At 52.6% G+C, this 27758-nt stretch overlaps 2 protein-coding genes, 1 non-coding gene and 1 pseudogene across 3 annotated transcripts; 2 read left to right on the top strand and 2 right to left on the bottom strand.

Annotated features, from left to right (window-relative positions):
• The window catches only part of LOC136544426 (cysteine-rich receptor-like protein kinase 6), a 19711-nt pseudogene extending 10050 nt beyond the window's left edge, over positions 1 to 9661 (bottom strand).
• Positions 9662 to 14210: 4549 nt separating this feature from the next.
• LOC136544425 (cysteine-rich receptor-like protein kinase 8) lies at positions 14211 to 16197 on the top strand. Its single transcript, XM_066536593.1, has 7 exons — positions 14211 to 14217; positions 14326 to 14451; positions 14554 to 14675; positions 14781 to 14994; positions 15289 to 15526; positions 15614 to 15761; positions 15856 to 16197. Exons 1-7 carry the CDS (start codon positions 14211 to 14213, stop codon positions 16195 to 16197), a joined length of 1197 nt encoding a protein of 398 aa, XP_066392690.1.
• Positions 16198 to 18097: 1900 nt separating this feature from the next.
• Positions 18098 to 21964, top strand: LOC136546899 (glucan endo-1,3-beta-glucosidase-like). The gene is made up of 4 exons (XM_066538849.1): positions 18098 to 19616; positions 19709 to 19966; positions 20059 to 20313; positions 21512 to 21964. The coding sequence occupies exons 1-4, from the start codon at positions 18182 to 18184 to the stop codon at positions 21544 to 21546; spliced, it is 1983 nt and encodes a 660-aa protein (XP_066394946.1). The 5' UTR covers positions 18098 to 18181; the 3' UTR covers positions 21547 to 21964.
• A 5197-nt stretch (positions 21965 to 27161) lies between these two features.
• On the bottom strand, positions 27162 to 27268 carry LOC136547688 (small nucleolar RNA R71). Its single transcript, XR_010781652.1, has one exon. It is a non-coding gene; the product is annotated as a small nucleolar RNA R71 (small nucleolar RNA).
• Between the last annotated feature and the right edge of the window lie 490 nt (positions 27269 to 27758).

Below are 27758 nucleotides of genomic sequence, written 5' to 3'. Positions count from 1 at the left end.
ATATGGACCCAGAGGTAATTTGTTTGCAGGAAGTTACAACAGTGAATAAGTCGATCACTGAACATGGACACATGTACCCCCCAATGTGAATGATTTAATATCAAGCCTTGGACACAGGCATGTTGTTGTTTTTAACCACCATCCTACGTGCTGAGTTTTTGTCACAGCTGAAAAAATATATAAAGTGCCAATGAAGTAAGAAATACCAAACAGAAAGTTGTCGAGGCTTCCGTTCTTGATGTATTCATAACAAGCATCTTCTCATTCTGATGCACGCAAAACCCGTGTAACCTGACAAGTTCCTATGCTGAAGCGAGCCAATACCTGCAATTCATTATGTAGCTGCAGCAGTCCATGTCCAGTCACTGTCTAAAAGTTTTCTTTACTGCTACTTCTTGCCCGTCTGGGAGCTTCCCTGGCAGAGATTCTTTCATCAGAATTTGACAAGAGAGCAATACTTGCAGTTCATTCATACAAGTCTTTATTCCAAAACTAGGGATAAAAAGATATATACAACCTTGTATACAATACCGAAACCACCTTCGCCGATCTTAAGGTCCTCTGAGAAGTTTTCAGTTGCTTCTTGCAGTGTAAAAAAGTCAAAGACGTGCACTTCGCTCTGCCAATTTTCTCCAACGCTGTTGGTGTTGTATTAGCACAGAGTATAAGACATGTCAATGTACGGAAGAAGGAACATTCCAGTTCTTGAACAGACAGTAGTTATGCTACTACTCACAGCGACTGCGACCATTCTTTTTTGGCAATCTTTCTCCTGAAGCGACCAGAGCGACAGCTGAAAATATCACTACCAACACGACGAAAAAGCGACCCCGGCGGCGATTCCTGCTGCTCTCCTCCTCCCTGCATGCACTAATGGAGACCCGTGAAAAAAGAAAACTAACTTGAGGCAGTATAGAATATCAGCAATTCTCACACAACTCAGAGAGATTTTTCCTGCAGGAGGAAAACAACCATGGCGGGAAGCTACCTGCTCCGGTCTTTCATACTGGACACGGGTTTTTTGCCGAGTGCCCTAAACGCTCGGCAAACCCAAGTTTGCACTCGGCAAAGACCCGACGTAGCTTTTGTCGGCAAAGGTTCTTTGCCGAGTGCAATATATCAGGCAGTGCCAGTCAGCACTCGGCAAAGAAAAGTTAACCTAATGGAGACCGCCCGTCTGACGTCTCATTTGCCGAGTGGTGACGTGTTTGGGTCCTCGCAAAATATATTTTTATTTTTTTCAAAAAATTCTTTGCCGATGCCACAGCGTCGGCACTCGGCAAAGTGCCCAGTTTGCCGAGTGCTTTGGACCAGGCACTCGGCAAAGTGCCCATTTTGCCGAGTGCCATGACTATAGCACTCGGCAAATCTGGGACCTGAGCCGGTTTTTGCACAGTTTTGCCCAGTTTTGCCGAGTTCTGTTGTCATGACACTCGGCAAGGCACCTTTGCCGAGTGTTACACTCGGCAAAGCTGGAAATTATTCTTTTTTTTTGTTTTTTGCTTCCCATCTTTACAGACAAATAAATCACATATTCACAACCATCACATGCCCAGAATCACAATATATCACATAAATGCCTCGTCCATAGCAATATCCATCACATACACGATATAGATCACAATGTATATCACATCCACATCCATCACAATATCCACATCCACCAACCATCACAATATCCATCACAGGATCCAACACAAGTCTAAGTCCATGAAACATAAGAAAAAAGACCAATCCAAGGTACCTACTGTCACCCTTGCCACCCGGAGTGTGAAGAAGGGCCACCTGGCCCCCCGGGCTGTGGAGGAGGGCCAGCTGCCACCCGGACTGTGGGAGAAGGGCCAGGTTCACTTGGATGCGTCGAGTGGTGCCCTTGAGAGTCGGGTTCGAACCCGCGAACGGTGGCTGTGCAAAGGAAAAGCGAATTCATGAGTTTCTGCAGGAGGGTCGCACAAGCTAAGCAATAAACAACCATACTGTCGGTGTTTCGTACAAACACCGGCAAGTAAATTTATAGTATGCGCGTTAGGTTCGGATGGTGTGGCTAAAGGACACAGGAATTATATTGGTTCGGGCGGAACGTCCCTACGTCAGTTTGTTGCTGCTTGTGTTATTAGCACCTAAACGATCTGTAGTAAGGGATACAACTGCCGAGAGAGGGACTGGTCCCAAGTCTCTGATCGAAGGATTGAAAGGTGGTCAGAGCTTCGTAGCCTTGAATGTGTGTGAGTGCGTTCTATTGTTCGGTCCTATTTTTTCCCGTCCGTGTTGATGGAGGACATGCCTCCCCTTTATAGATGAAGGGGCTGGCTTTACAAGGGTGAGAGCTTCAGTGTTTCGTACACTACCTAGTCGTGTGTGCTCCTGTTGACCGTGGTCAGGTCCCCCATCTGATGAGTGCGCAAGGAAGATAAGTGCTTATGATGTCGTCAATATCTCTATAGGATGTCAGATTAAGGTCACAGCATCTCTGCCCCCAGGGTATGGGTTGTGGTACAGTGTTTTGACTTAGGGGGCCTCCCCCCAGCCTGCTCCCACCTTCTGGTTCCCATGATGAGAATTCGGGTCGAGGGGTCCGGTGTAGCGCCGTGGCCAAGGCTCTCTGACTTGGAGGACCTGAGGGGTCGGTAAGAGGGCCCCCCGCTCCCTTGGGTCCATAGCGTGGTGACGGGTATCCGTCGTTCGTGGAGATAGCAAATCCGTTCTTGGAGCGTAGCGGTTGTCGTATATCTTCGTTGGGTTGCCGTTCCCAGAGCTGAAGGCGGCGCCTACACCTCTACAGAGTGAGGTGCACGCACCTGTAATACCTTTTGGGCTCTGCGGCGCCCGAAAGGGTCTAAGCATCAGTTCCTGTCGTTCCCTGACAGTTCTCTTCCTGTCAGGGCGCAGGGTATGGTTGTTGGAGTCATGGTTGACCCGAACGTCTTGTCCGTCCTGTACCCCATCATTACCAAGGATAGATATCGATCAGGGCGAGGCTCGTTCTGGGCCGTCGGGTGAGGCGGAGGCCAATCCCTATCTCCGGGCGAGACTAACCTTATCCTCCGGGGATCGGGCGAGGCGGATCTATCCCTTAGCCTTCGGGGCGAGATCCGAGCCCGCCCTATAGGCAGCGAGCGAGACGGAGATTAGCCTTGAGCCTTTGGGCGAGGAAGGGTTTATCCCATAAAGGCGTCGGTTGAGGCTGACCCCACCCCTCCGGGATCGGGCGAGACGGAACTCATCCCTCAGCCCTCGGGCGAGACCGAGCCCGTCCTCAAGGCGTCGGGTGCGAGACGGAGTTTATCCCTCGGCCCTCTGGGCGAGACCGAGCCCGTCCCAAAGGTGTCGGGCGAGGCGGAAACCGAACTCCTGTCACTCGAACAAGGGATGAACATGGCGCCCTTATGCGTCCAGAAAGTTTTCTACATTTGGTGGTTATCGGTTCCACCCCTGGGGTACCCTGGTATTAGGTCCCCGACAGTAGCCCCCAGGACTCTAGGTGATTCGGGTAGAACCGCCTGGAGGGTGTTGATTGATTTCGTTGAAGCTAATTTGCCGGAGGGGGCGCGCGAGCGCACCCGATGGGTGTAGCCCCCGAGCCCCCGGGTGACTCGAGTTGAGTCGCCCGGGGGTTTGTACCGGCCCTTCGTGGGTAAGGCTGAAGGACTTAGTTTTACATCAACTGGGTGTTTTTCCGAGTGGGTCCGTGGCGTCCCGTTTGCTAGAGACTGATTCGGAGCTGTCCCAACTGGCGCTTCTGCGCTTGATGGCGGATCGTTCGCAGATTCCTTCTTATTTGGGCCGGCCGGCGAGTTTCTGGGCCCTAGGTGGGCCAAAGAGAAAGGAACAGGCCTTTGTGGCCTGCGCTTCCCCGGTGGGTAGAGAGTCCTGAATTCGTTTGGGGAAGGCGAACCGTCCGCCGAGATTTTTTGGGGTGAGAGGATAGGGACTGCGGGCGCGTGGTCCCGCGATGTGACGCGGGTGGCGCGCGTGGCAGGCCCCGGAGATCGAGGCGGATGATTGCCCCTTCTCATGTCCGTCGCCACCATATGAAAACCACGTAGGGTTTCGCCCCCAGGGTCCGTATTTTCGCGTCCCCTTCCTTTGCGTTCTTGAGACATCCGCCCGCCAATTCTTCCCTAGCCTCTCTCAAGCCCGCATCGGCCACCGTTCGACCGGCCGTTCGTTCGTGTTCCACCCACCAGCCGCCGTTAAGCTCGCGACTTGCCCTTCCCCCCTACTGCTTCAATGGAGTTGTGGGGCAGAACAAGCATCATCTCTTCCTGGCGTCTGGAGGGCCTCGTCCGCCGTGGCCTTCTCCGCCACAATCCGCCGTCCAGGAGTGGTTGCTTCCTGGCGACGAGGGTGAGCCGGTGCCGCCTGAAGGGTATGTCGTCTCCTTTGCCTCTTCCATGAGCGGGGATTCGGGGTACCCGCGCATAGATTCCTTCGGGGTTATAGATTACTATGAGGTAGAGCTGCAGCATCTAACTCCCAATGGGATACAGCATATGGCAGCGTTTGTTGCCCTGTGCGAGGGTTTCCTGGGGATCGATCCCATTTTGATCTGTGGCGGCATTTCTTTAGCGTTAGTCTGTCGAGGAGGAAGATTGGGGGGAAAGAAGTAGACGCACCGATGGGGTGTGCCAGCATTCACCTGCGCCATACCCGATCGAAGGGTTACCCGTACATGCGTCTGCCACATCCAACAAGGGATGGCATTCGCAATGGTTTATGTTAGGGATGATGCGAGTGCCCCCCTACCGAAGTACACCGGACGTCTTATGGGATGCTCCGGCGTCATGGGGCTGGGGCGTCCAGACTAAAGACAAGAAGCACATCTCCGACCTTCTCTCCGCCCTCCATGCCCTGAAGGGTCGGGGTGTAAAGGGGTCGGGGATTATCGGTGCTTACCACGCGAGGAGGGTGGCGCCACTGATGGCGCGCGTGCTTCCCTGCATCGGATGATGCCAGGGATGTCGTTCGAGGGAACGGTGCTCGTTGACGAGGCGCTCCCTTATTCGGAAGTGGCGCAGCGTGTCAAGGAAGCGATGGAGCCGACGAAGGATTCTGCCGGCATGGTCCTCGACATCGTGTATCCGGTGCCCGGGCATCCTCCAATGCGGCCGGAGCCTGGGTTCTTTGAATTCGTAAGCCCTCTTCCCCTGCACTCTTTTCTTTCTCCTGAATCTCCCTTTTTAATACTTGCTTTTGTGATGTTGGGGCTAGCCGAGGGGGCTAGTCTTCAAGGATAGTCCGGCTCCACTGCCGAAGGATAGGGCTGTGGCGGCGGCGAATCGACTCGTGGCGCGGGACAAAAGGCAAAGGAGAGATGAAGAAGGCGAAACGACTGAAGCAGAGGCACGGGATCGGGAGAGGACGTGAGCAGTGAGGATGACGACGATGATGATGATGACGACGGTGACGACGAGGTAGCCGTCGACGTGGATTGGGGCGTCCTGGAGGATGAGGAAATGCTGACAAGTGGCCACCCACCCGTGCAGGGGTCCTTTGCTTTTCATGCAGAGGGAAGTGAATCAATGAGGTCGGTGGAGGCCGGCGAATCCGCCGCTTCGCACGGCGTGCCGGTCGAGGATCGGTGGATGGGGACGCCGGGCTTGTTGCCGCCGACCCTGAGGCGATCGTGGAGGGGGGTGGTACTGGAGCCGCGCCCAGCTTTGGTGCCGCGCCTTGTGAGGTGATGGAGGGGAGCAGCTCTGGTGCTGCGCCCCGTGAGACGAGGGAGGGGGACGGCTCCGGTGCCGCGCCCGGCGAGACGATGGAGGGGAGCGACTCCGCGCTGCGCCCGACGAGATGAACCCCCCTGCCCCGGGGCAGGGGGCAGGTATGAAACGGTCCCGTCCGGACGAGTCAGGGCAGGGATCTAGGGATCTGTCCCCAAAACGCTTCCGTCGGCCGAGGACGTCAACGTAAGCTCTTGACTCCTCTGTTTTCATCTTTTTTCCATTTTTATTTTGACTTAACGGTTATTACCTCTGTGTAGGTTCTTGCGGACGGGTCACCCCCTGGGGCTGGCGCCCAAGAAGAGTCTCGCCCTTCAAGCGGGACAGACGGCGTCGCCTGGAGTCACCCCTGTTTTGGGCAGGGGTGGTGCCGATGTTGGGGCCGCGTTGGCCGAACCGACGGCGTCCATGTGGCTCCCACGCCCGCGGAGGCCACTGAGCGAGCGGCTTCTTCCGCGGCGGGCATGGAAGAGCCGGCCGAGGACCGCATACCGCCGGTGAAGGTGATCGTGACTGCGCCGAGCCAGGATCAGCCGGCGCGGTCGTGGTGGCACCCGAGGGCGTGGTGCAATCCGCCCACCAGGTGCCCATGTGGATCCGCCCTGGCGCCCGAAGCGGTCCAGACGGAGGAGGGTCCATCCGGAGGGTCCTTGAGTGCGGCGGTGGTGCCACAGGGTCAGGAGGGAGCCGCCACCGGCCCCCTTGTCGGGAGGAAGCCGCTCCCCTGCGCGGGGGAGCCGCCGCTCCAGTGGATGGCTGCTCAGGACCCGACGTCGGCTCTTTTCTCGCTCGATGATCATTCCGAGAGTATGGAGCGAGAAGGTCTTGACATCGGGATCTCGACCATGCTGAACGCCCTGGATCAGGCCAGAGGAGCCCTCCGTGAGATCGTTATCCCTACCTCTCAGGTATTTTCTGGACTTTCTTTTTTCTTTCTTTCTTGTGTGTTTGTGGATTCTCGCATTTCTGATATCAGTCTTATTCTTCTTCAGATTCTTGTTGCTCGTAGCCGAAAAAATCCCAATTCCTCCGTGAGCAGAAGGCAGAGCGGGATCGCCTCTCCGAGGAGGCCCGTGTGAGCAAACATGGCCGCCCAGCTTGCTATCGTCCAGAGCGGGAGGCCCAGGCGCGTCAGGATGCGGAGGAGGCGCACGGATGTTCGAGGACCTGTCGGCGAGGTCCAAGCTGGATGGAGAGGAGATTGCCAAACTCCAAAAAGAATGAGACGAGCTGCTGCAGAGGAATGCCGCGGCTAATGACAAGGCCAGCGAAATCCTGAAGGAGCTGGAGATGGAGCGGGACCTCCGGCAGAAGGCCGAGAGTAGGGCCACAGCCCTCCAGCAGAAGGTGGACGAGGACGTCGGGTGGTCCGCTCTCTCCGGGCGGAGCTTGATGGCCTGTGAAAGGAAGGTTGAGTGCCGAGAACGTCGCCGCCAAGCTGGAGGAAAGAGGCTGCCTATACGCGCAGGGGCCCTTCAGGCGGAGAGCGATGAGCATGATCTTCTACAAGCTGCGGTCGGGGTGGTCCTTAACGCCCTGAATGTGACGGAGCCTGTGGAGACCAGCCCGCTCGCGGCTCGTGTCGGAGGTATCACGGCTCGGGTGGGCCAACTTGAGGAGAGTGCCTTTCACGCCGGGATTACCCAGGCCTTCACCGTCGCCCACGCCCATTATGAGAAGGAAATAACCTGAGGGTGATGAGCGAAGGCTTTCCGTCCACCTACGAGGATGAAGACTGGAGGAAATGGAGAAGATGGTCGCTCCCTCTTGCGAAGAACCTGGCAGACAGTCTGAAGAAATGGTTCTCCCTGCGTGGGAGTAATAGGCTTCCAACTCGAAATTACCGACACTTGTCCACATATTACATATAAGCTATTCTCAAAATTGTTCGACTAATTACTCCCGCGAAGGGAGAACCATTTCTTTCAGACTGTCTGCCAGGTTCTTCGCAAGAGGAGCGACCATCTTCTCCATTTCCTCCAGCTCTTCATCCTCGTAGGTGGACGGAAAGCCTTCGCTCATCACCCTCAGGTTTATTTCCTTCTCATAATGGGCGTGGGCGACGGTGAAGGCCTGGGTAATCCCGGCGTGAAAGGCACTCTCCTCAAGTTGGCCCACCCGAGCCGTGATACCTCCGACACGAGCCGCGAGCGGGCTGGTCTCCACAGGCTCCGTCACATTCAGGGCGTTAAGGACCACCCCGACCGCAGCTTGTAGAAGATCATGCTCATCGCTCTCCGCCTGAAGGGCCCTGCGCGTATAGGCAGCCTCTTTCTCCAGCTTGGCGGCGACGTTCTCGGCACTCAACTTTCCTTTCACCGCGCCATCAAGCTCCGCCCGGAGAGAGCAGACCACCCCGACGTCCTCGTCCACCTTCTGCTGGAGGGCTGTGGCCCTACTCTCGGCCTTCTGCCGGAGGTCCCGCTCCATCTCCAGCTCCTTCAGGATTTCGCTGGCCTTGTCATTAGCCGCGGCATTCCTCTGCAGCAGCTCGTCTCATTCTTTTTGGAGTTTGGCAATCTCCTCTCCATCCAGCTTGGACCTCGCCGACAGGTCCTCGAACATCCCGTGCGCCTCCTCCGCATCCTGACGCGCCTGGGCCTCCCGCTCTTGGACGATAGCAAGCTGGGCGGCCATGTTTGCTCACAGCCGGGCCTCCTCGGAGAGGCGATCCCGCTCTGCCTTCTGCTCACGGAGGAATTGGGATTTTTTTCGGCTACGAGCAACAAGAATCTGAAGAAGAATAAGACTGATATCAGAAATGCGAGAATCCACAAACACACGAAGAAAGAAAAAAGAAAGTCCAGAAAATACCTGAGAGGTAGGGATAACGATCTCACGGAGGGCTCCTCTGGCCTGATCCAGGGCGTTCAGCATGGTCGAGATCCCGATGTCAAGACCTTCTCGCTCCATACTCTCGGAATGATCATCGAGCGAGAAAAGAGCCGACGTCGGGTCCTGAGCAGCCATCCACTGGAGCGGCGGCTCCCCCCGCGCAGGGGAGCGGCTTCCTCCCGACAAGGGGGTCGGTGGCGGCTCCCTCCTGACCCTGTGTGGCACCACCGCCGCACTCAAGGACCCTCCGGATGGACCCTCCTCCGTCTGGACCGCTTCGGGCGCCACGGGCGGATCCACATGGGCACCTGGTGGCGCGGATTGCACCACGCCCTCGGGTGCCACCACGACCGCGCCCGGCTGATCCTGGCTCGGCGCAGTCACGATCACCTTCACCGGCGGTATGCGGTCCTCGGCCGGCTCTTCCATGCCCGCCGCGGAAGAAGCCGCTCGCTCAGTGGCCTCCGCGGGCGTGGGAGCCACTATGGACGCCGTCGGTTCGGCCAACGCGGCCCCAACATCGGCACCACCCCTGCCCAAAACAGGGGTGACTCCAGGCGACGCCGTCTGTCCCGCTTGAAGGGCGAGACTCTTCTTGGGCGCCAGCCCCAGGGGGTGACCCGTCCGCAAGAACCTACACAGAGGTAATAACCGTTAAGTCAAAATAAAAATGGAAAAAAGATGAAAACAGAGGAGTCAAGAGCTTACGTTGACGTCCTCGGCCGACGGAAGCGTTTTGGGGACAAATCCCCAGATCCCTGCTCTGACTCGTCCGGACGGGACCGTTTCATACCTGCCCCCTGCCCCGGGGCAGGGGGGTTCATCTCGTCGGGCGCAGCGCCGGAGTCGCTCCCCTCCATCGTCTCGCCGGGCGCGGCACCGGAGCCGTCCCCCTCCCTCGTCTCACGGGGCGCAGCACCAGAGCTGCTCCCCTCCATCACCTCACAAGGCGCGGCACCAAAGCTGGGCGCGGCTCCAGTACCACCCCCCTCCACGATCGCCTCAGGGTCGGCGGCAACAAGCCCGGCGTCCCCCATCCACCGATCCTCGACCGGCACGCCGTGCGAAGCGGCGGATTCGCCGGCCTCCACCGACCTCATTGATTCACTTCCCTCTGCATGAAAAGCAAAGGACCCCTGCACGGGTGGGTGGCCACTTGTCAGCATTTCCTCATCCTCCAGGACGCCCCAATCCACGTCGACGGCTACCTCGTCGTCACCGTCGTCATCATCATCATCGTCGTCATCCTCACTGCTCACGTCCTCTCCCCGATCCCGTGCCTCCTGCTTCAGTCGTTTCGCCTTCTTCATCTCCTCCTTTGCCTTCTTGTCCCGCTCGGCCACGAGTCGATTCGCCGCCGCCACAGCCCTATCCTTCGGCAGTGGAGCCGGACTATCCTTGAAGACTAGCCCCCTCGGCTAGCCCCAACATCACAAAAGCAAGTATTAAAAAGGGAGATTCAGGAGAAAGAAAAGAGTGCAGGGGAAGAGGGCTTACGAATTCGAAGAACCCAGGCTCCGGCCGCATTGGAGGATGCCCGGGCACCGGATACACGATGTCGAGGACCATGCCGGCAGAATCCTTCGTCGGCTCCGTCGCTTCCTTGACACGCTGCGCCACTTCCGAATAAGGGAGCGCCTCGTCAACGAGCACCGTTCCCTCGAACAACATCCCTGGCATCATCCGATGCAGGGGAAGCACGCGCGCCATCAGTGGCGCCACCCTCCTCGCGTGGTAAGCACCGATAATCCCCGACCCCTTTACACCCCGACCCTTTAGGGCATGGAGGGCGGAGAGGAGGTCGGAGATGTGCTTCTTGTCTTTAGTCTGGACGCCCCAGCCCCATGACGCCGGAGCATCCATAATAAGACGTCCGGTGTACTTCGGTAGGGGGGCACTCGCATCATCCCTAACATAAAACCATTGCGAATGCCATCCCTTGTTGGATGTGGCTAGACGCATGTACGGGTAACCCTTCGATCGGGTATGGCGCAGGTGAATGCTGGCACACCCCATCGGTGCGTCTACTTCTTTCCCCCCAATCTTCCTCCTCGACAGACTAACGCTAAAGAAATGCCGCCACAGATCAAAGTGGGGATCGATCCCCAGGAAAACCCTCGCACAGGGCAACAAACGCTGCCATATGCTGTATCCCATTGGGAGTTAGATGCTGCAGCTCTACCTCATAGTAATCTAATAACCCCCGAAGGAATCTATGCGCGGGTACCCCGAATCCCCGCTCATGGAAGAGGGCAAAGGAGACGACATACCCTTCAGGCGGCACCGGCTCACCCTCGTCGCCAGGAAGCAACCACTCCTGGACGGCGGATTGTGGGCGGAGAAGGCCACGGCGGACGAGGCCCTCCAAACGCCAGGAAGTGATGCTTGTTCTGCCCCACAACTCCATTGAAGCAGTAGGGGGGAAGGGCAGGCGCGAGCTTAACGGCGGCTGGAACACGAACGCAGGCCGGTCGAACGGTGGCGATGCGGGCGTGAGAGGCTGGGAAGATTGGCGGCGGATGTCTCAGAACGCAAAGGAAGGGGAGCGAAATACGGAACCCTGGGGGCGAACCCTACGGTTTTATAGGTGGCGACGGACATGAGAAGGGCAACCATCCGCCTCGATCTCCGGGCCTGCCACGCGCGCCACCGCGTCACATCGCGGGACACGCGCCCGCAGTCCCTATCCTCTCACCCCAAAAATCTCGGCGGACGGTTCGCCTTCCCCAAACAAATCCAGACTCTCTACCCACCGGGGAAGCGCAGGCCACAAAGGCCTGTTCCTTTCTCTTTGGCCCACCTAGGGCCCAGAAACTCGCCGGCCGGCCCAACTAAGAAGGAATCTGCGAACGATCCGCCATCAAGCGCAGAAGCGCCAGTTGGGATAGCTCCGAATCAGTCTCTAGCAAACGGGACGCCACGACCCACTCGGAAAAACACCCAGTTGATGTAAAACTAAGTCCTTCAGCCATACCCACGAAGGGGCCGGTACAAACCCCCGGGCGACTCAACTCGAGTCACCCGGGGGCTCGGGGGCTACACCCATCGGGTGCGCTCGCGCGCACCCTCCGGCAAATTAGCTTCAACGAAATCAATCAACACCCTCCAGGCGGTTCTACCTGAATCACCTAGAGTCTCGGGGGCTACTGTCGGGGACCTAATACCAGGGTACCCCAGGGGATGGAACCGATAACCACCAAATGTAGAAAACTTCTGGACGCATAAGGGCGCCATGTCATCCCTTGTTCGAGTGACAGGAGTTCGGTTCCGCCTCGCCCGACACCTTTGGGACGGGCTCGGTCTCGCCCGAGGGCCGAGGGATAAACTCCGTCTCGCCCGACGCCTTGAGGACGGGCTCGGTCTCGCCCGAGGGCTGAGGGATGAGTTCCGTCTCGCCCGATCCCGGAGGGGTGGGGTCAGCCTCACCCGACGCCTTTATGGGATAACCCTGCCTCGCCCCAAAGGCTCAAGGCTAATCTCCGTCTCGCCCGACGCCTATAGGGCGGGCTCGGTCTCGCCCGAAGGCTAAGGGATAGATTCCACCTCGCCCGATCCCGGAGGGATAAGGTTAGTCTCGCCCAGGAGATAGGGATTGGCCTCCGCCTCACCCGACGGCCCAGAACGAGCCTCGCCCTGATCGATATCTATCCTTGGTAACGATGGGTACAGGACGAGACAAGACGTTCGGGTCAACCATGACTCCAACAACCATACCCTGCGCCCTGACAGGAAGAGAACTGTCAGGGAACGACAGGACTGATGCTTAGACCCTTCCGGGCGCCGCAGAGCCCAAAAGGTATTACAGGTGCGTGCACCTCACTCTATAGAGTTGTAGGCGCCGCCTTCAGCTCTGGGACACGGAACCCAACGAAGATATACGACAACCGCTACGCTCCAAGAACTGATTTGCTATCTCCACGAACGACGGATACTCCGTCACCACGCTATGGACCCAAGGGAGCGGGGGGCCCTCTTCCCGACCCCTCAGGTCCTCCAAGTCAGAGAGCCTTGGCCACGGCGCTACACCGGACCCCGACCCCGAATTCTCATCATGGGAACCAGAAGGCGTGTGGAGCAAGGCTGGGGGGAGGCCCCTAAGTCAAAACTACTGTACCACAACCCATACCCTGGGGGCAGCATGCTGTGACTAATCTGACATCCTATAGAGATATTGACGACATCATAAGCACTTATCTTCCTGCGCACTCATCAGAATGGGGGACCTGACCAGGTAAACAGGAGCCACAAGACTAGGTAGTGTACGAAACACTGAAGCTCTCACCCTTGTAAAGCCAGCCCCTTCATCTATAAAAGGGGAGGCATGTCCTCCATCAAACGGACGGGAAAAAATAGGACCGAACAATAGAACGCACTCACACACATTCAAGCAGCTACGAAGCTCTTGACCACCTTTCAATCCTTCGATCAGAGACTTGGGACCAGTCCCTCTCTCGGCAGTTTGTATCCCTTACTACAGATCGTTTACGGTGCTAATAACACAAGCAGCAACAAACTGGACGTAGGGACGTTCCGCCCGAACCAATATAATTCCTGTGTCCTTTAGCACACCATCCGAACCTAACGCGCATTACTATAAATTTACTTGCCGGTGCTTGTACGAAACACCGACAGTATGGTTGTTTATTGCTTTAGCTTGTGCGACCCTCCTGCAGAAACTCATGAATTCGCTTTTCCTTTGCACAGCCACCGTTCGCGGGTTCGAACCCGACTCCTCAAGGGCACCACTCGACGCATCCAAGTGAACCTGGCCCTTCTCCACAGTCCGGGTGGCCAGCTGGCCCTCCTCCACAGCCCGGGGGGCCAGGTGGCCCTTCTTCACACTCCGGGTGGCAAGGGTGACAGTAGGTACCTTGGATTGGTCTTTTTTCTTATGTTTCATGGACTTAGACTTGTGTTGGATCCTGTGATGGATATTGTGATGGTTGTGTTGGATGTGGATATTGTGATGGATGTGGATGTGATATACATTGTGATCTATATCGTGTATGTGATGGATATTGCTATGGACGAGGCATTTATGTGATATATATTGTGATTCTGGGCATGTGATGGTTGTGAATATGTGATTTATTTGTCTGTAAAGATGGGAAGCAAAAAACAAAAAAAAAAGAATAATTTCCAGCTTTGCCGAGTGTAACACTCGGCAAAGGTGCCTTTGCCGAGTGTCATGACAACAGAACTCGGCAAAACTGGGCAAAACTGTGCAAAACCGGCTCAGGTCCCAGATTTGCCGAGTGCTATAGTCATGGCACTCGGCAAAACTGGGCACTTTGCCGAGTGCCTGGTCCAAAGCACTCGGCAAAACTGGGCACTTTGCCGAGTGCCGACGCTGTGGCACTCGGCAAAGAATTTTTTGAAAAAAAATAAAAATATATTTTGCCGAGGACCCAACACGTCACCACTCGGCAAATGAGACGTCAGACGGGCGGTCTCCATTAGGTTAACTTTTCTTTGCCGAGTGCTGACGTGGCACTGCCTGATATATTGCACTCGGCAAAGAACCCTTTGCCGACAAAAGCTACGTCGGCGGGTCTTTGCCGAGTGCAAACTTGGGTTTGCCGAGCGTTTAGGGCACTCGGCAAAAACCCGTGTCCAGTATTGAAAGACCGGAGCAGGTAGCTTCCCGCCATGGCTTGTTTTCCTCCTGCAGGAAAATCTCTCTGAGTTGTGTGAGAATTGCTGATATTCTACTACTGCCTCAAGTTAGTTTTCTTTTTTCACGGGTCTCCATTAGTGCATGCAGGGAGGAGGAGAGCAGCAGGAATCGCCGCCGGGGTCGCTTGTTTCGTCGTGTTGGTAGTGATATTTTCAGCTGTCGCTCTGGTTCGCTTCAGGAGAAAGATTGCCAAAAAGAATGGTCGCAGTCGCTGTGAGTAGTAGCATAACTACTGTCTGTTCAAGAACTGGAATGTTCCATTCTTCCGTACATTGACATGTCTTATATACTATGTGCTAATACAACACACAACAGCGTTGGAGAAAATTGGCAGAGCGAAGTGCACCGTCTTTGACTTTTTTACACTGCAAGAAGCAACTGAAAACTTCTCAGAGGACCTTAAGATCGGCGAAGGTGGTTTCGGTATTGTATACAAGGTTGTATATATATCTTTTTATCCCTAGTTTTGGGAATAAAGACTTGTATGAATGAACTGCAAGTATTGCTCTCTTGTCAAATTCTGATGAAAGAATCTCTGCCAGGGGAAGCTCCCAGACGGGCAAGAAGTAGCAGTAAAGAAACTTTTAGACAGTGCCACTGGACATGGACTGCTGCAGCTACATAATGAATTGCAGGTATTGGCATCGCTTCAGCATAGGAACCTTGTCAGGTTACACGGGTTTTGCGTGCATCAGAATGAGAAGATGCTTGTTTATGAATACATCAAGAACGGAAGCCTCGACAACTTTCTGTTTGGTATCTTCTCTACTTCATTGGCACCTTTATATATTTTTTCAGCTGTGCATAAAACTCAGCACTGTAGGATGGTGGTTAAAAACAACACATGCCAATGTTCCAAAGGTCTGATAATATAAATCATTCACATTTGGGGTACCATGTGTCCATGTTCAGTGATAGACTTATTCACTGTTGTACTTCCTGCAAACAAATTACCTCTGGTCCATATGTAAGGCTAGCAAATAAAACAGACATGTTGCATCATCTAGTTCTGTCTTGCAAAACCGTCTAATGATTTATCATTTCGTCCAGAAGACACTGAAACGGGAAATAAGCTAACTTGGGATCAGCGGGACAACATCATTGTTGGCATTGCCAAGGGAATAATGTGCCTTCATGAGGATTCAAGAATTAGGATCATTCATCGAGACCTGAAAGCCAACAACATCCTGCTTGATGAGAATGCGGATCCAAAGATTTCAGACTCCGGACTAGCAAGACTGCTGGGAGACCATACGCAGACCAAAACAGCTACGGTTGCTGGAACATAGTACTCTCTCTGATCATTCAAGTATTAAACTTTCAAATATATATTGAAGGTATCAAATACGCCTAACTGATCATCACGTACCTGCAGTGGTTATATGGCTCCAGAGTACGCAATACACGGAAGTGTATCACCAAAAATCGACATTTTCAGCTTTGGTGTGCTAGTGCTTGAAATTGTAACTCGGAGAAGGAACACCAGTTTTAATGACTGCGATACCGTGAATCTCCTGAGCGATGTATGTAACCCTCATTTTGCACTGCAGAAATCCATATCATGAACTGAAGTTTCAACTGACAAACCGCGAACCGGTGGCCAACATCTTTTTGCAGGTATGGAAATGCTGGATACAAGGGATGGCATCGCAGTTAGTGGACCAAACCCTCGATGGATTCTCTCGAACCCAAGCACTAAGATGCATCCAAATTGGGCTGCTCTGCGTCCAGTCTGATCCTGACGACAGGCTTGATATTTCATCCGTCGTTTCCATGTTGACAAGGGACAGCATGGAGCTCCAGGCACCGGCACAGCCTGCGTTCTTCGGGAGAGCCTCACCTGTTGTTTCTCAGCCGTATGAGCAGCAACACTTTTGTGGTTATGACCGGTCTGATGTGATCTTCCAAGAAGGTATCACAGTGAACGAGGTCACACTCACTGATCCATATCCAAGATAAGCTGATGACACATACTAATACCATAAATGTGGAATGCACATGTACCATTGAGAATGTGAATTTTGACATTTATTTTTGCTCGGAACTGCAGTACTAAATGATAGTGAACGAACTAGAGAGTGTGGAGGTGTTGAAGAATCAAATGCTAGGACTAACCATTGCATTTTAACTATATATATGCTTCTCATTCAAGCCCGGTAACACAAACTAGAATAAACTATTAACAACATCACGAATATTCATAGCAATGCACCGTTAACACCTAGTACATCAAGAGTTCCCCCCTTCTTTCGCTATAAAAAAGGATGTCAGAAGACAGACTTTCTAATTAATAGAGGTGGGCATTTTTAGGAGCCGTCTCTTACAAATGTTTAGGCAGGTCTACAAACGGCCGCCTCGGTTAATCATTTACAAAAACAGACATAATGAGATCGCTTTAAATTTGAGAATTTTGAAACAACCTTAGATGTTGATATGGTCCATATCAAAGTTGTACTTCTCAATATGGTCTAGGTCCATACCAAAGTTGTACTTCTCAATATAATATATAACTATGTAGTTAACAAGTTTTTGATTTGAAGTCATTTATAGATTCTTAAATATCTGTTTTATATTCTAAGATTTTGAAATTCAAACATTAAAATTTTCAAATGACTTTGTACGTTGACATGAGGTATACATGTAGTTGTCAATGCAATCTATGACTTTGTAGTTGACAAGTTTTTATTTAAAAATATTTAGTCTCAAATATTCATTTTAAAAATTGTTAGATTTTCATACTCGAAGTTTCTAAACTATCTCTGATGGTGACACACTCTATACCAAAATTGTAGAGCTCAACGAGATCTAAAACTTTGTAGATGAAACTTTTTCATTTTAAAATCATTTAGGAGTCCAAATATTTAATACAAAATTCCCAAAAAATTAATAGAGAAAGATAACATCCTATTCAAAATCATAAGTTAGTGTGTGGTAATGGAGAGTGAATATGTAAGATTAGAGGTTGTGGGTTCAAGTTCTAGAAAATACATGACTTAATAGAAAATGTCAATTTCTGAAAATACTCCTTGTATTACTGTCTGTCCCTCGACTTTGTGGTGTGTGTTGGACATACATTTCTTTCCTAATGTTGTCATTATCGACATGTTATTGGTGAATACTCCTTTTTTTCAACATTCGGACAGACCCTGGTATCATTTCCCAACCGTTTTTCGTGGTTTAAATTTTGATTCCAATTAAAATTGTGACAATGAAAGTGGTGGTGGTGGTGGGTGTGTGTGTGGGGGGGGGGGGGGGGGGGGATTCCCTAAACTATACATTATACATGACGGTTTTCATCCCTACACATGATCTTCCTTGTTAGTGCGTTAGTGGATGGCGCTAGAGGAAGAAAGATATTATATCTTAGAGAAAGATAAAATCGCCTAAGAAATTAAATCTACGAATCTAAGACGTATTTGTAAACCTAAATTTCATCACTCCTTGGTCAAGCACGCCTGTCAAATGTTTATTGCACATGAGGTGATACGATGGCGGCAACGTAGCCTGGTTGCCTTCAGTATTTCTCTCGTTTTTTAAGCTGCACAAAGTGACGGGCCGGCCTGCAGGTGCGGGAGAGAGAGAGAGAGAGAGAGAGAGAGAGGCCACGATCCAGGCCGAAGCCGAAGTGGGCTGGACAGGACGGGGATCACTCACGCGAAAGTGGGTTGGGCAGGGTTCAATTCGTTATCCACCACTACAGATATGCTACTGCATCGTGCACTTGCATGGCTAAACGCATGTTGCTCGCCGCCGCCGGCGGGACCCACCACTGTGCATCGCATGCAGCGCCTAGACCTTTCCTATAAATTCCCACCCACCCAACCTTTGGTTCATGTATCATCGTCGTCACATACTGATCAGGACTCAGCAGCTAGCCTCGTCCTGCTCAGCCCAATCAATCGGCTGCTGCCCAGTGCCCCGCGCCACAGCAGCGGAGCCTATCATGGCGCTCGCTCACTTCCTCGGAGCGGCATTGCCGCTACTCCTCCTCCTCGGTGCAGCAGAGGCCGGCGGCGAGGTGGGCGTGAACTACGGGAGTGTGGCCAACGACCTGCCGGACCCGGCGTCGGTGGTGCAGCTGCTCAAGCAGAACGGCATCACCATGGTGAGGCTGTACGACGCCAACGCCAAGGTGCTGACGTCGCTGGCCAACACGGGCATCAAGGTGCTGGTGATGCTGCCCAACGAGGAGCTGGCCGCCGCGGCCTCCGACCCGTCCTACGCGCTCCGGTGGGCGCGGAGCAACGTGGCGGCGTACCACCCGGCCACGCGCATCCACGGCGTCGCCGTGGGCAACGAGGTGTTCGACTCGAGGCCGGACCTGAACGCGGACCTCGTCCGGGCCATGGCCAACGTGCACGACGCTCTGGCGCAGCTGGGCCTGGCCGACGCCGTGAAGGTGTCCACGCCGGTCGCCTTCTCGGCGGTCACGGACTCGTACCCGCCGTCCGCGGGCAGGTTCCGGGACGACGTCGCGCAGAGCGTGATGAAGCCCATGCTCGGCTTCCTGCAGAGGACGGACTCCTACCTCACCATCAATATCTACCCGTACTTGGCGTACGCCGAGCATCCCGACCAAATCTCCCTCGACTACGCCCTGGGGAACTCGAACCCCGGCGTGCGCGTCGACGACGACGACACGGCCGGCCTCAAGCTCGACGACGACGACGGCCGCGGCGTCATGTACTACAGCCTCCTGGACGCCCAGCTCGACGCCACGTACCATGCCATGGATGACCTGGGGTTTACCAGTTTGAAAGCACACGTTGGGGAGACTGGGCATCCGTCGGGCGGAAGACCCAAACCCGGCCGGAGGCCGCCACGCGGAGGCCGGAGGCATTTGATGGCCGGGGACGACGGGTACCCCGTTGCCTCGGTAGCCAATGCCCATGCGTACGTCAACAACGTCATCAACCGCGTGCTGTCCGGCAACACGGGCACCCCGCACCGGCCCGACGCGGACATGGACGTCTACATCTTCGCGCTTTTCAATGAGAACCAGAAAGGTGACGGGCCGGACGACATCGAGCAGAACTTCGGGCTGTTCTACCCGAACGAGCAGAAGGTGTACGAATTCGACTTCCACCACGGTGGTGGCGGCGGCGGCGGCGGCGGTGGCGGCGGTGGCGGCGCGAAGGCGAGCTGGTGCGTGGCGAACGCGGCCGTAGGGGACTCACGGCTGCAGGCGGCGCTGGACTACGCGTGCGGCCACGGTGCCGACTGTGGCGCCATCCAGCCCGGCGGGACGTGCTTCCAGCCGGACACCAAGGCCGCCCACGCCTCGTACGCGTTCAACGACTACTACCAGCGCAAGGGTCGGGCAAGCGGGACGTGCGACTTCGCCGGCTCTGCTTCCGTTGTCTACCAGGAACCAGCCGGTAAGTGCCACATATTTGCACATGATGTCACGTAGTTCTGGTTCCTCGTTCGGTGTTTCGTCCATGGCGGCTTCACCGAGAGATACATATAGGCGCCTGCGACGCCAAGTCGAGCTGGTGCGTTGCAAACGCGGCCGTTGGGGACTCACGGCTGCAGGCGGCGCTGGACTACGCGTGCGGCCACGGTGCCGACTGTGGCGCCATCCAGCCCGGCGGGACGTGCTTCCAGCCGGACACCAAGGCCGCCCACGCCTCGTACGCGTTCAACGACTACTACCAGCGCAAGGGTCGGGCAAGCGGGACGTGCGACTTCGCCGGCTCTGCTTCCGTTGTCTACCAGGAACCAGCCGGTAAGTGCCACATATTTGCACATGATGTCACGTAGTTCTGGTTCCTCGTTCGGTGTTTCGTCCATGGCGGCTTCACCGAGAGATACATATAGGCGCCTGCGACGCCAAGTCGAGCTGGTGCGTTGCAAACGCGGCCGTCGGGGACGCGCGGTTGCAGGCGGCGCTGGACTACGCGTGCGGCCACGGCGCGGACTGCAGCGCCATCCAGCCCGGTGCCACGTGCTTCGAACCCAACACCAAGGCCGCGCACGCCTCGCATGCCTTCAACAGCTACTACCAGCGCAATGGCCGGGCCAGCGGCACCTGCGACTTCGCCGGCGCTGCCTCCGTTGTCCACCAGGCGCCAAGTGAGTTCCAACCACACCTATATATTCCCTCCGTTCCAAATTAAATGACACTTTGGCTTATGTAGGTGCGTAGCTAGCTTTTACTATACTCTTAGATAGTTAGAGATATACATTATGTTTAATAAATAATACTCACTCCATTATAAATTACAAATCATTCCAACTTTTTTATAGACGGTCAAACCATCTTAAATTTGACCAAACAATTATTTCGTATAGACAATCATTTCGTTAAATTTCTTCTATCAAACAATTATGTGTGTGAATATTTTTTAATGAAAATATTATTGTTACAGGTAAATGAATCAATGTAATTGTCACAATGTCTCATTCAAAATATATAATTTTATCTAAAGTAAACAGTTTATATAATTTATTGTCATGAAATACTGATATAACTAAAAAAAATCAACATGTGGAGGAAATACTCCCCCACGACATTGCATTAACAGATACTTATCTTAATAGAAATTGTCAGTGTTACTGGTACGTGTTTATGAAGGAAACAATTTTCATGACTACTAACTATAAAAATGTTTATATTGCTTATATTATGCATGCATGTATATTTGGTCTCCTTTATGGCATACACCTTACTTTGAGCCAGTTTTTTTTTTAATGTCAAATGGTAGAAGTGGGCACCTAAAAACATATATATATAGCGGTAGAAATGGGTATTCAGAAACATATATAAGTCTTACTTTATGATTATTTATTTTTCCACAATAAAAATGCTGGTATATTAAGTTAATTTGAGAGGATTTTGATTTTTTTAATAAGGATAGAGGTGGGTAAAGGTTACTTTAAATTATTTTTAGTAATGACATATGTGGGTAATTTAGGTGTAGATTTAGAGTTACTTTAGATTTTTATTTCATAATATGGAATAGGTGGCTACTTTAGGTGTTGATTTAGGGGTTAGTTTAAATCATCTTTTATAATGACATATATGATGTTTTTTTTAGAAAATAGAATATGCCCGTACCTATTATTTTCAATGTTGATTAAAGTATACAATGTTTTTTGTGTGAATCTCTATGATCTATTTTTAATTATTTCTAATAAGAAACAAAAAAAAATGAAGAGAATTACGCAAATAAAGGATTCTAGCCATGACTGAATACTACTAGTAATTAAGATAAGATTCTGTGCACTCAATAGAGGATGAGATAATGTTTGCTCTCATTGTTTCCTGCAGAGATCGGAAACTGCATGCTCCCATCGAGGGCATGAACTGAAGGAACGATGGGGACTCGTCTCAGCATCAGGCATGTCGGAATAAAACCGTATCATACTGTACTATCAATATCAACAAAGTTCCAGTTCCTCACTGTATCATGGAACTAGAGAATAAAGCGCACCCATTACAAATTTGCTTCTGCAATAGAATGTATTATGTATATTGTTGGGAATTGAAGGTCCCGACAAGACAAAGACGGGGGAGCGCGCTGCAGCTCGCCTCCCAATCACCGAAGGCTTCACCTGGAAGTGAAGGCCTTCGGCGTGCTGTATTACGATTACCGAGACAACACTTAGGGTCTCGAGTCGCGGAATTACCCTCTCTTTCATTGGGAGCCGAGTTCCCCCTTTTATAGGATACGGTTACAACATTTAATGAGTAAAAGAACGCCCTTGTGACAGCTAAGGCATATTCCGGCATGTTCTACCTACTTGTCAGTGTTTTGTAAATCGGAGTAGTAAATTTATACGATTGCCATGTTGCTCTAGGAATACGATAGTAGCATCCAAACGACACGAGGATTTATACTGGTTCAGGCCGCAACCCTACGTTCAGTCTCAGAGATGATCGTGTGCGTGTTCCTCGCTTGAATGCTCTGAAGTTCTTACAATAGGGGTGCAAGAATAGTGAAAGAGGTTGGAGAGCTGGAGCTATGAGATGGACTGTCTGAAAGGAAGCTCCAGGAGCCCTACTATGATGGAGAATGAGTAAAATGGTAGAGGATCCGAATCTGTCCCCGATGGGTGCTCTGGCTGCCCTTATATAGAGTTCGGGGCCATGATGTGTATAGAGAAGGGGGTTCTCCCGACCAAAGAGTCGTGAGCTTGAGGGAGGTCCTAGCTAACTTGGCTTGCAAGCTATACTATCTTGTGGTGCACGTCCGGACGTGGTTGTCGTCACGGTCCTGTGGCCATGTCGTGGCATGGTGTGGCATGGTGCTACTGTGCCGGTCGTGGCGGCACTGTAGGCACGGTGGTGGTTCGTCTCTGCCATGGTTTTGGTCATCTCCTCCTGGTTTCCTAGGGTGTCGTATAGTAGTTGGTAGCCACCTCTGGGTCGTCGATCGCCTAGTTGGCTTGTGGAGCTGAGGGCCACGATCCCGATCGTTGGGGTCATGGCTTCCATTGGTCTGGTTGGCCTCGAAATCAAGGCTCTCGTCGTGGATCTCATCCCATAGTGGGTAGGATCGTACATGCATCTTGTCGGGCTGTATTTGGACGGTGGTCATCGTACCGGCCATCACCGTCTTGGGCGGTGTTGTCTTGTCTAGATTGCGTGATGCGGAGGTAGCGTCTGACCAGACTGAGGTGACCGCTGTCCCCTCAGTCCTTGCGGGGTCAGCGCAGCGTGCCTACTCCTGTTAGAGCGGGCGTGTTTGGTTGGCCTTGATCTCTCCCCGTTCCTCCCAGGGGTTGGGACGGTGGAGAGGTCGTGCGTCTCTCGTACGCTGTGTGGCTAAGTCTGATGAGGGGGTCGTGGCCGCCCCCCGCCTTAGCGCTTGGCTTGGTTTTCTTGGATCAGCTGGGCCTTGGTTGTTCGAGCTCTTGCTGGCTGATGTATTGTGGGCCACTCGACCTGCTAACTAATTGGTGCCCTGAGGCACCCTGAGGTTATAACCCTGATAGTAGCCCCCGAGCATTTTTGCGACCATGAAGCGATCGTGAAGGTGCTGAGATGCGTGTGTATTTGTGCGCGAGTTCGTAGTCGTGGCCTATTCGAGCTTCGTTGCTCAACCCCTTGTGGGCTGGTGCGTTCAATGCGGTAGATGGCCATTACGTTTGGCCTTGTTAAGACACCCTGACAACGTAGTACGTGACTACTGAGCCTTGTCATGCGAGTGTTCCATGTTTTGGGGTTCGTGACCCAGGCGGGGCCGAGTGGTCTTGTTGACGCTATGCTAGTCCTGCCTTTGAGAGGGTCTTAATTTCCTGACCTTACGTGGGCGTCTAACTTTGGCTTTAACCTCCCGTGGCTCGCCACATGATGTGGGGGTTTTAGGCTACTCAATCCATCCCTGGCTTATAAATGGAGACCTTCCTACCGTTTGAACCACTCATGGTTGTGACTATTACGAATCGTTCCCTACCTTACTACTGAGAGAGTGAGGAAATGGGAGAGAAAGGTTCGAAGAGAATCATGTGGCTCTCGTCAGATGTCCCTCTAGGGGTCACATGTAGTGGTCTAAAGCTGGTGGTGCCCCTTCATCAACTGGCGCTAGAAGGGATCTTGCGAGTGGAGGAGGAAGGGATGGCGTGGCCGCCGTGTAGGGGGTAGTGCAGCCTTTGTGACATGGCTGCACTTTGGCCTCCCTTTTGCTCTGTCTTGGCACCGAAGTGGTTGCCAAGGTGCTTGTTGGAGCTAGGCATTCTTGTCGCTCTCTTCTTCCCCGTGCTCTGTTCCCTGGGGGCTACGACACTACGAGAGGGCCTACGAGCTCATTTTTTGCTTCGTCTCGCCTCCCCTTGCGGTGTTGCTCCCCGAGGGTTTTTTCAGTGATACCACCACTAGGGTGTGGTGGTATCAGTTTTGCATTCCTTATGTGCAGATCGATCGCACGTCGCTTTGTATTCATGAGATATGAATAAAAGCTCAAGGAATCCTCCTTCTAGAGTTGTGGCTCTTTGCGAGGCCATGGTGAGCCCCCAGGCCATTTGGCCGGATTTGGGCTTGTTGGTATCGAACCAAGGTTTTTCTGAGTGGGTCATAGACCTTTCGCCACATAGGGTGGCGAGGTTACGGGGCAACCTTGGGCCTTTTCGCTCGAATCCCTTGGTCGAGGTTGGTCGGGTACTTGGTCTTCTTTTGTGTTTGTGAGCTCGAGGATGCAGGCTTCGAGTGAGTCATTGGCCTCTCGCCGCATAGGGTGGTGAGGTCGTCAAGCGACCTTGGACCTCTCCTCCCGAGTGTCTGCGAGCTCGAGGGTGTAGGCTTTGGGCGAGTCATTGGCCTCTCACCGCACAAGGCGACGAGGTCATCAAGCGACCTTGGACCTCTCTTCCCGAGTGTTGGTGAGCTCGAGGGTGTAGGCTTTGAGTGAGTCATTGGCATCTCGTCGCGTAGGGCGGTGAGGTCATCGAGCGACCTTGGACCTCTCCTCCCGAGTGTCTACAAGCTCTAGCGTTTCTTCATGAGGAAGGCGCTGCTGTGTGACTTTTAGCGGCCCATGGCGACGATCCCTCCTGAGCAGGTCGCTTGTCCTCATAGGTGTACGAGGCTGGTTTCAAGTCATGGTTTTGGGATGTGGGTAGAAGCTGGCCACAGCTCGGTCCTAGCTATTAGGATTGCTTGGGCCTAGCTTTGGCTTCCTTTCGCTGTCCTTCCCGAGGCTTGTTTTCACCGAGGCTTGTCCACTGTAACCACATGGTCAGAGCGGTGCTCCTCGTCAGGGTCGATGGGTAATTCAAGTGGCACTACTACACTCACACCTTTCACAGCCACGTCGTAACCCACATTGTAGTCCAATTTTGGCCTCGGTAGTAAGCTTTGGGCAGTGATACTCATAGCCATCACCGTCGATATCTGAGACCAACTGGGGTGTACACTACACCGCCATATTAGCTTATCATCCATCCAAGATAAGGTCATTTCTTCCATCGCATTGGAGCATGACCCACGTGTGTCGGTATGCATTAACACTGCCACATGGCTTATGATCCATCCGTGATCAGATCCTTATTCCGTCGCATTGGAGCATGACCCGCCTATGTCGAGGCAAACATCACCGTCGCTTCAGCGTATGAACTGTCTGGTCATAGGGTGTTGGCGGTGCTTAACTCACAATTTTAACTACCAACATTAGTATAAAATTCACTCAAATGAAAACCAAACCTAGTAATAGGGCTTTAAACTAATGATTTTCATAGGTTTTGGTAAGTTGTGCATTTGCAGGACACATGCATGGAATACATATGAAAAATAGTCAAAATGCGCAACCAGGAAAGCGTAAACGCAGACTCTACACAAAGGAATAAGAAGAAGGACCACTTACCTGAAGAACCTGGGCCCAAAACCTACATGGCTGCAGTCGCTCGTACCACCAACTACGCCAACCGCCTCCAACCGCCATGTGTCATCTCCTGGTGATCCCTCCATGACGGTTGCATGGGTGCATGCAAGGAAATCCTCCACAAACCGACCATCTCATGACTATATATAGATGGGGGAGGCCTCCTCATTCATAATCAATGCAAGAGCTACACAATGTGCCAAGAAGAGTAGAGCTACACTCCTATTTTTAGTCTTAGCTATTCTTAGTTAAGGGAGTGAGTGAGGAAGAGAAAGAGATGGAGAAGTACCAAAATTGTCGGATACCTCCACTTGTGTATCGAGGCCCCTTTGTACATCGAGCGGAAGGAATGCCGGGAATGTCGGCTCCCTCTTCATTTGTACCTCGACGAATCTAGTACTATTTGGAGTTTAAGGTTCATGTTTATCTTCGATGGTGAGTTCTACTTTAAGTTACTCTTGTTCATTATTTACTTGAGGGTTTGTTGTCCGTTCCCGTGGTAGATGCTCTAGTAAAGGGCCCTAATGAAGATGGATAACCCTGATCATGCTAGAGTAGTAGTCGATAGCATAGACGTGGTGTCTAGGCTAGAGGCTGCCTTCGTTTGCATCATATCCTTTGGTTGAGGGGTAGGTGGTAGGTGGTGATAGCCCTGCCTGTCCTTCATAATCCCCCACATTTGGATACGACGTAGAGCCATAGGTCGGCAATGCTTGGCAGACCAAGTGTTATCCGGTGCCCAAAGCAAGTATATAGTGTCAAAGCTATCTTAACTTAGGATCTCTATACCTAGAAAACCTAGCTACTCGAGCTATCTTTCTTCTTGTTACCTTAGGTGAACTAGCTAAGAGACTTTTACACATCCATTCCTCGTGGAAATACGATACCCTGAATACTTTTGGGTGATATGTTACAACGGTAATTCTGTGTGCTTGCAGATTATTTCTGTATGCGTTAAGAAATACCAACATAGGGCATGGTCACCGTGACACTACAATATGATCCATTCGTGATGATCCTTTAGTCAATGTCGGGTTACTAAATGATTCGGTGGTGATGCACAATTGACCCCTACCGCATCAGACGAATGGCGGTGGTGATGATCGTCTATTTCAAGGATAGACTACACCAATAATCTGGAGGCGCTCTTAAGGAAGAACAGATCCCATACCGCTTCTTCCTCCGCTATTCCATTGGCAGTTGAGCTAGTCACCCCCGCACCATCTGCTACTACCGCTATGGCCAAGACACTCTGCAACTACTCCACCCCCGCTGTTGCCAATGTGCCTGTTGGGCCCGCTATCCACACGGGAGCTGTAAACTTTGAGCCACGCACTGGCTTGATCACGATGGTGCAGGCAAACAAATTCTGTGGTTTGCCAAGTGAGGATGCAAGTGCACACTTGCAACACTTCTTGGAGCTGTGCGACACTATCATCATCAAAGACGTCGCACCAGCTAGCATAAGGCTCTGTCTGTTTCCCTTCTCCCCTGTGGGGAAGGTGAAACAGTGGTTTTATAAGGAGAAGGAAGCTGTCGGTACGTGGGACAAATGTTCCTGTGGCGTTCCTCGCAAAAATTTTCCCCATGGGCAAAACCATTGCCCTGAGGGGAAAATTTTCAAGCTTCCAGCAAACTTCACTAGAGTCTATCCCCGAGGCATGGGAGAGGCTACAGGATTACATCTAGGCCTGCCCGCACCATGGGATAGAAAATTGGCTCGTGCTCTAGAACTTCTATGAGGGGCTCACGCCCATGTCGAAGGGGCACGTAGATGCCGCTACTGGAGGAGCATTTCTCTCCCTGGCCATTGATGGAGCTATAGCTCTCATCGAGAAGATGATGGCCAATCAAAGCTGGGGAGAGGAACAGAAACAATAAAAATTCATGCATACCATAAAGTAGGCAAATATGCTTGCCGCAAAAATAAATTTGTTACTATCAAGACTGAACGAAAGGGCCCATGAGAAGGAAGCTATGAAGGCCACCGTTCAGGCCACAGACTCATAAATGACTTGCAAAGTCTATGGTAAGGTCAGACATTCAGGGAACAACTACACCGAGACCCGTGAAGATGCCGCTTATATCAACAACGGGTTCTGACAAGGTAACAATAACGGATGGAACAATCAGTCCCGCTCGCAATGAGGTAATACGAACTTCAATTCAAATTACAATTCGAATCAACCTTCCTTGAAA

This window comes from Miscanthus floridulus, chromosome 3, assembly GCF_019320115.1.
Source record: "Miscanthus floridulus cultivar M001 chromosome 3, ASM1932011v1, whole genome shotgun sequence".
Classification (NCBI taxonomy): domain Eukaryota; kingdom Viridiplantae; phylum Streptophyta; class Magnoliopsida; order Poales; family Poaceae; genus Miscanthus; species Miscanthus floridulus.
Note: the sequence above shows the minus strand (reverse complement) of the source record. Positions and strands in the feature narration are given on the sequence as shown.

Bases quoted from the DNA above. Each gene is read 5' to 3' on its own strand.
- LOC136544425 (XM_066536593.1), top strand. The intron at 14,452-14,553 runs GTGAGTAGTAGC...AACACACAACAG, and splicing joins AAAGAATGGTCGCAGTCGCT to CGTTGGAGAAAATTGGCAGA. The intron at 15,762-15,855 runs GTATGTAACCCT...ATCTTTTTGCAG, and splicing joins CCGTGAATCTCCTGAGCGAT to GTATGGAAATGCTGGATACA.
- LOC136546899 (XM_066538849.1), top strand. From the start codon at position 18,182: ATGGCGCTCGCTCACTTCCTCGGAGCGGCATTGCCGCTACTCCTCCTC. The intron at 19,967-20,058 runs GTAAGTGCCACA...AGATACATATAG, and splicing joins TGTCTACCAGGAACCAGCCG to GCGCCTGCGACGCCAAGTCG. The intron at 20,314-21,511 runs GTGAGTTCCAAC...TGTTTCCTGCAG, and splicing joins CGTTGTCCACCAGGCGCCAA to AGATCGGAAACTGCATGCTC.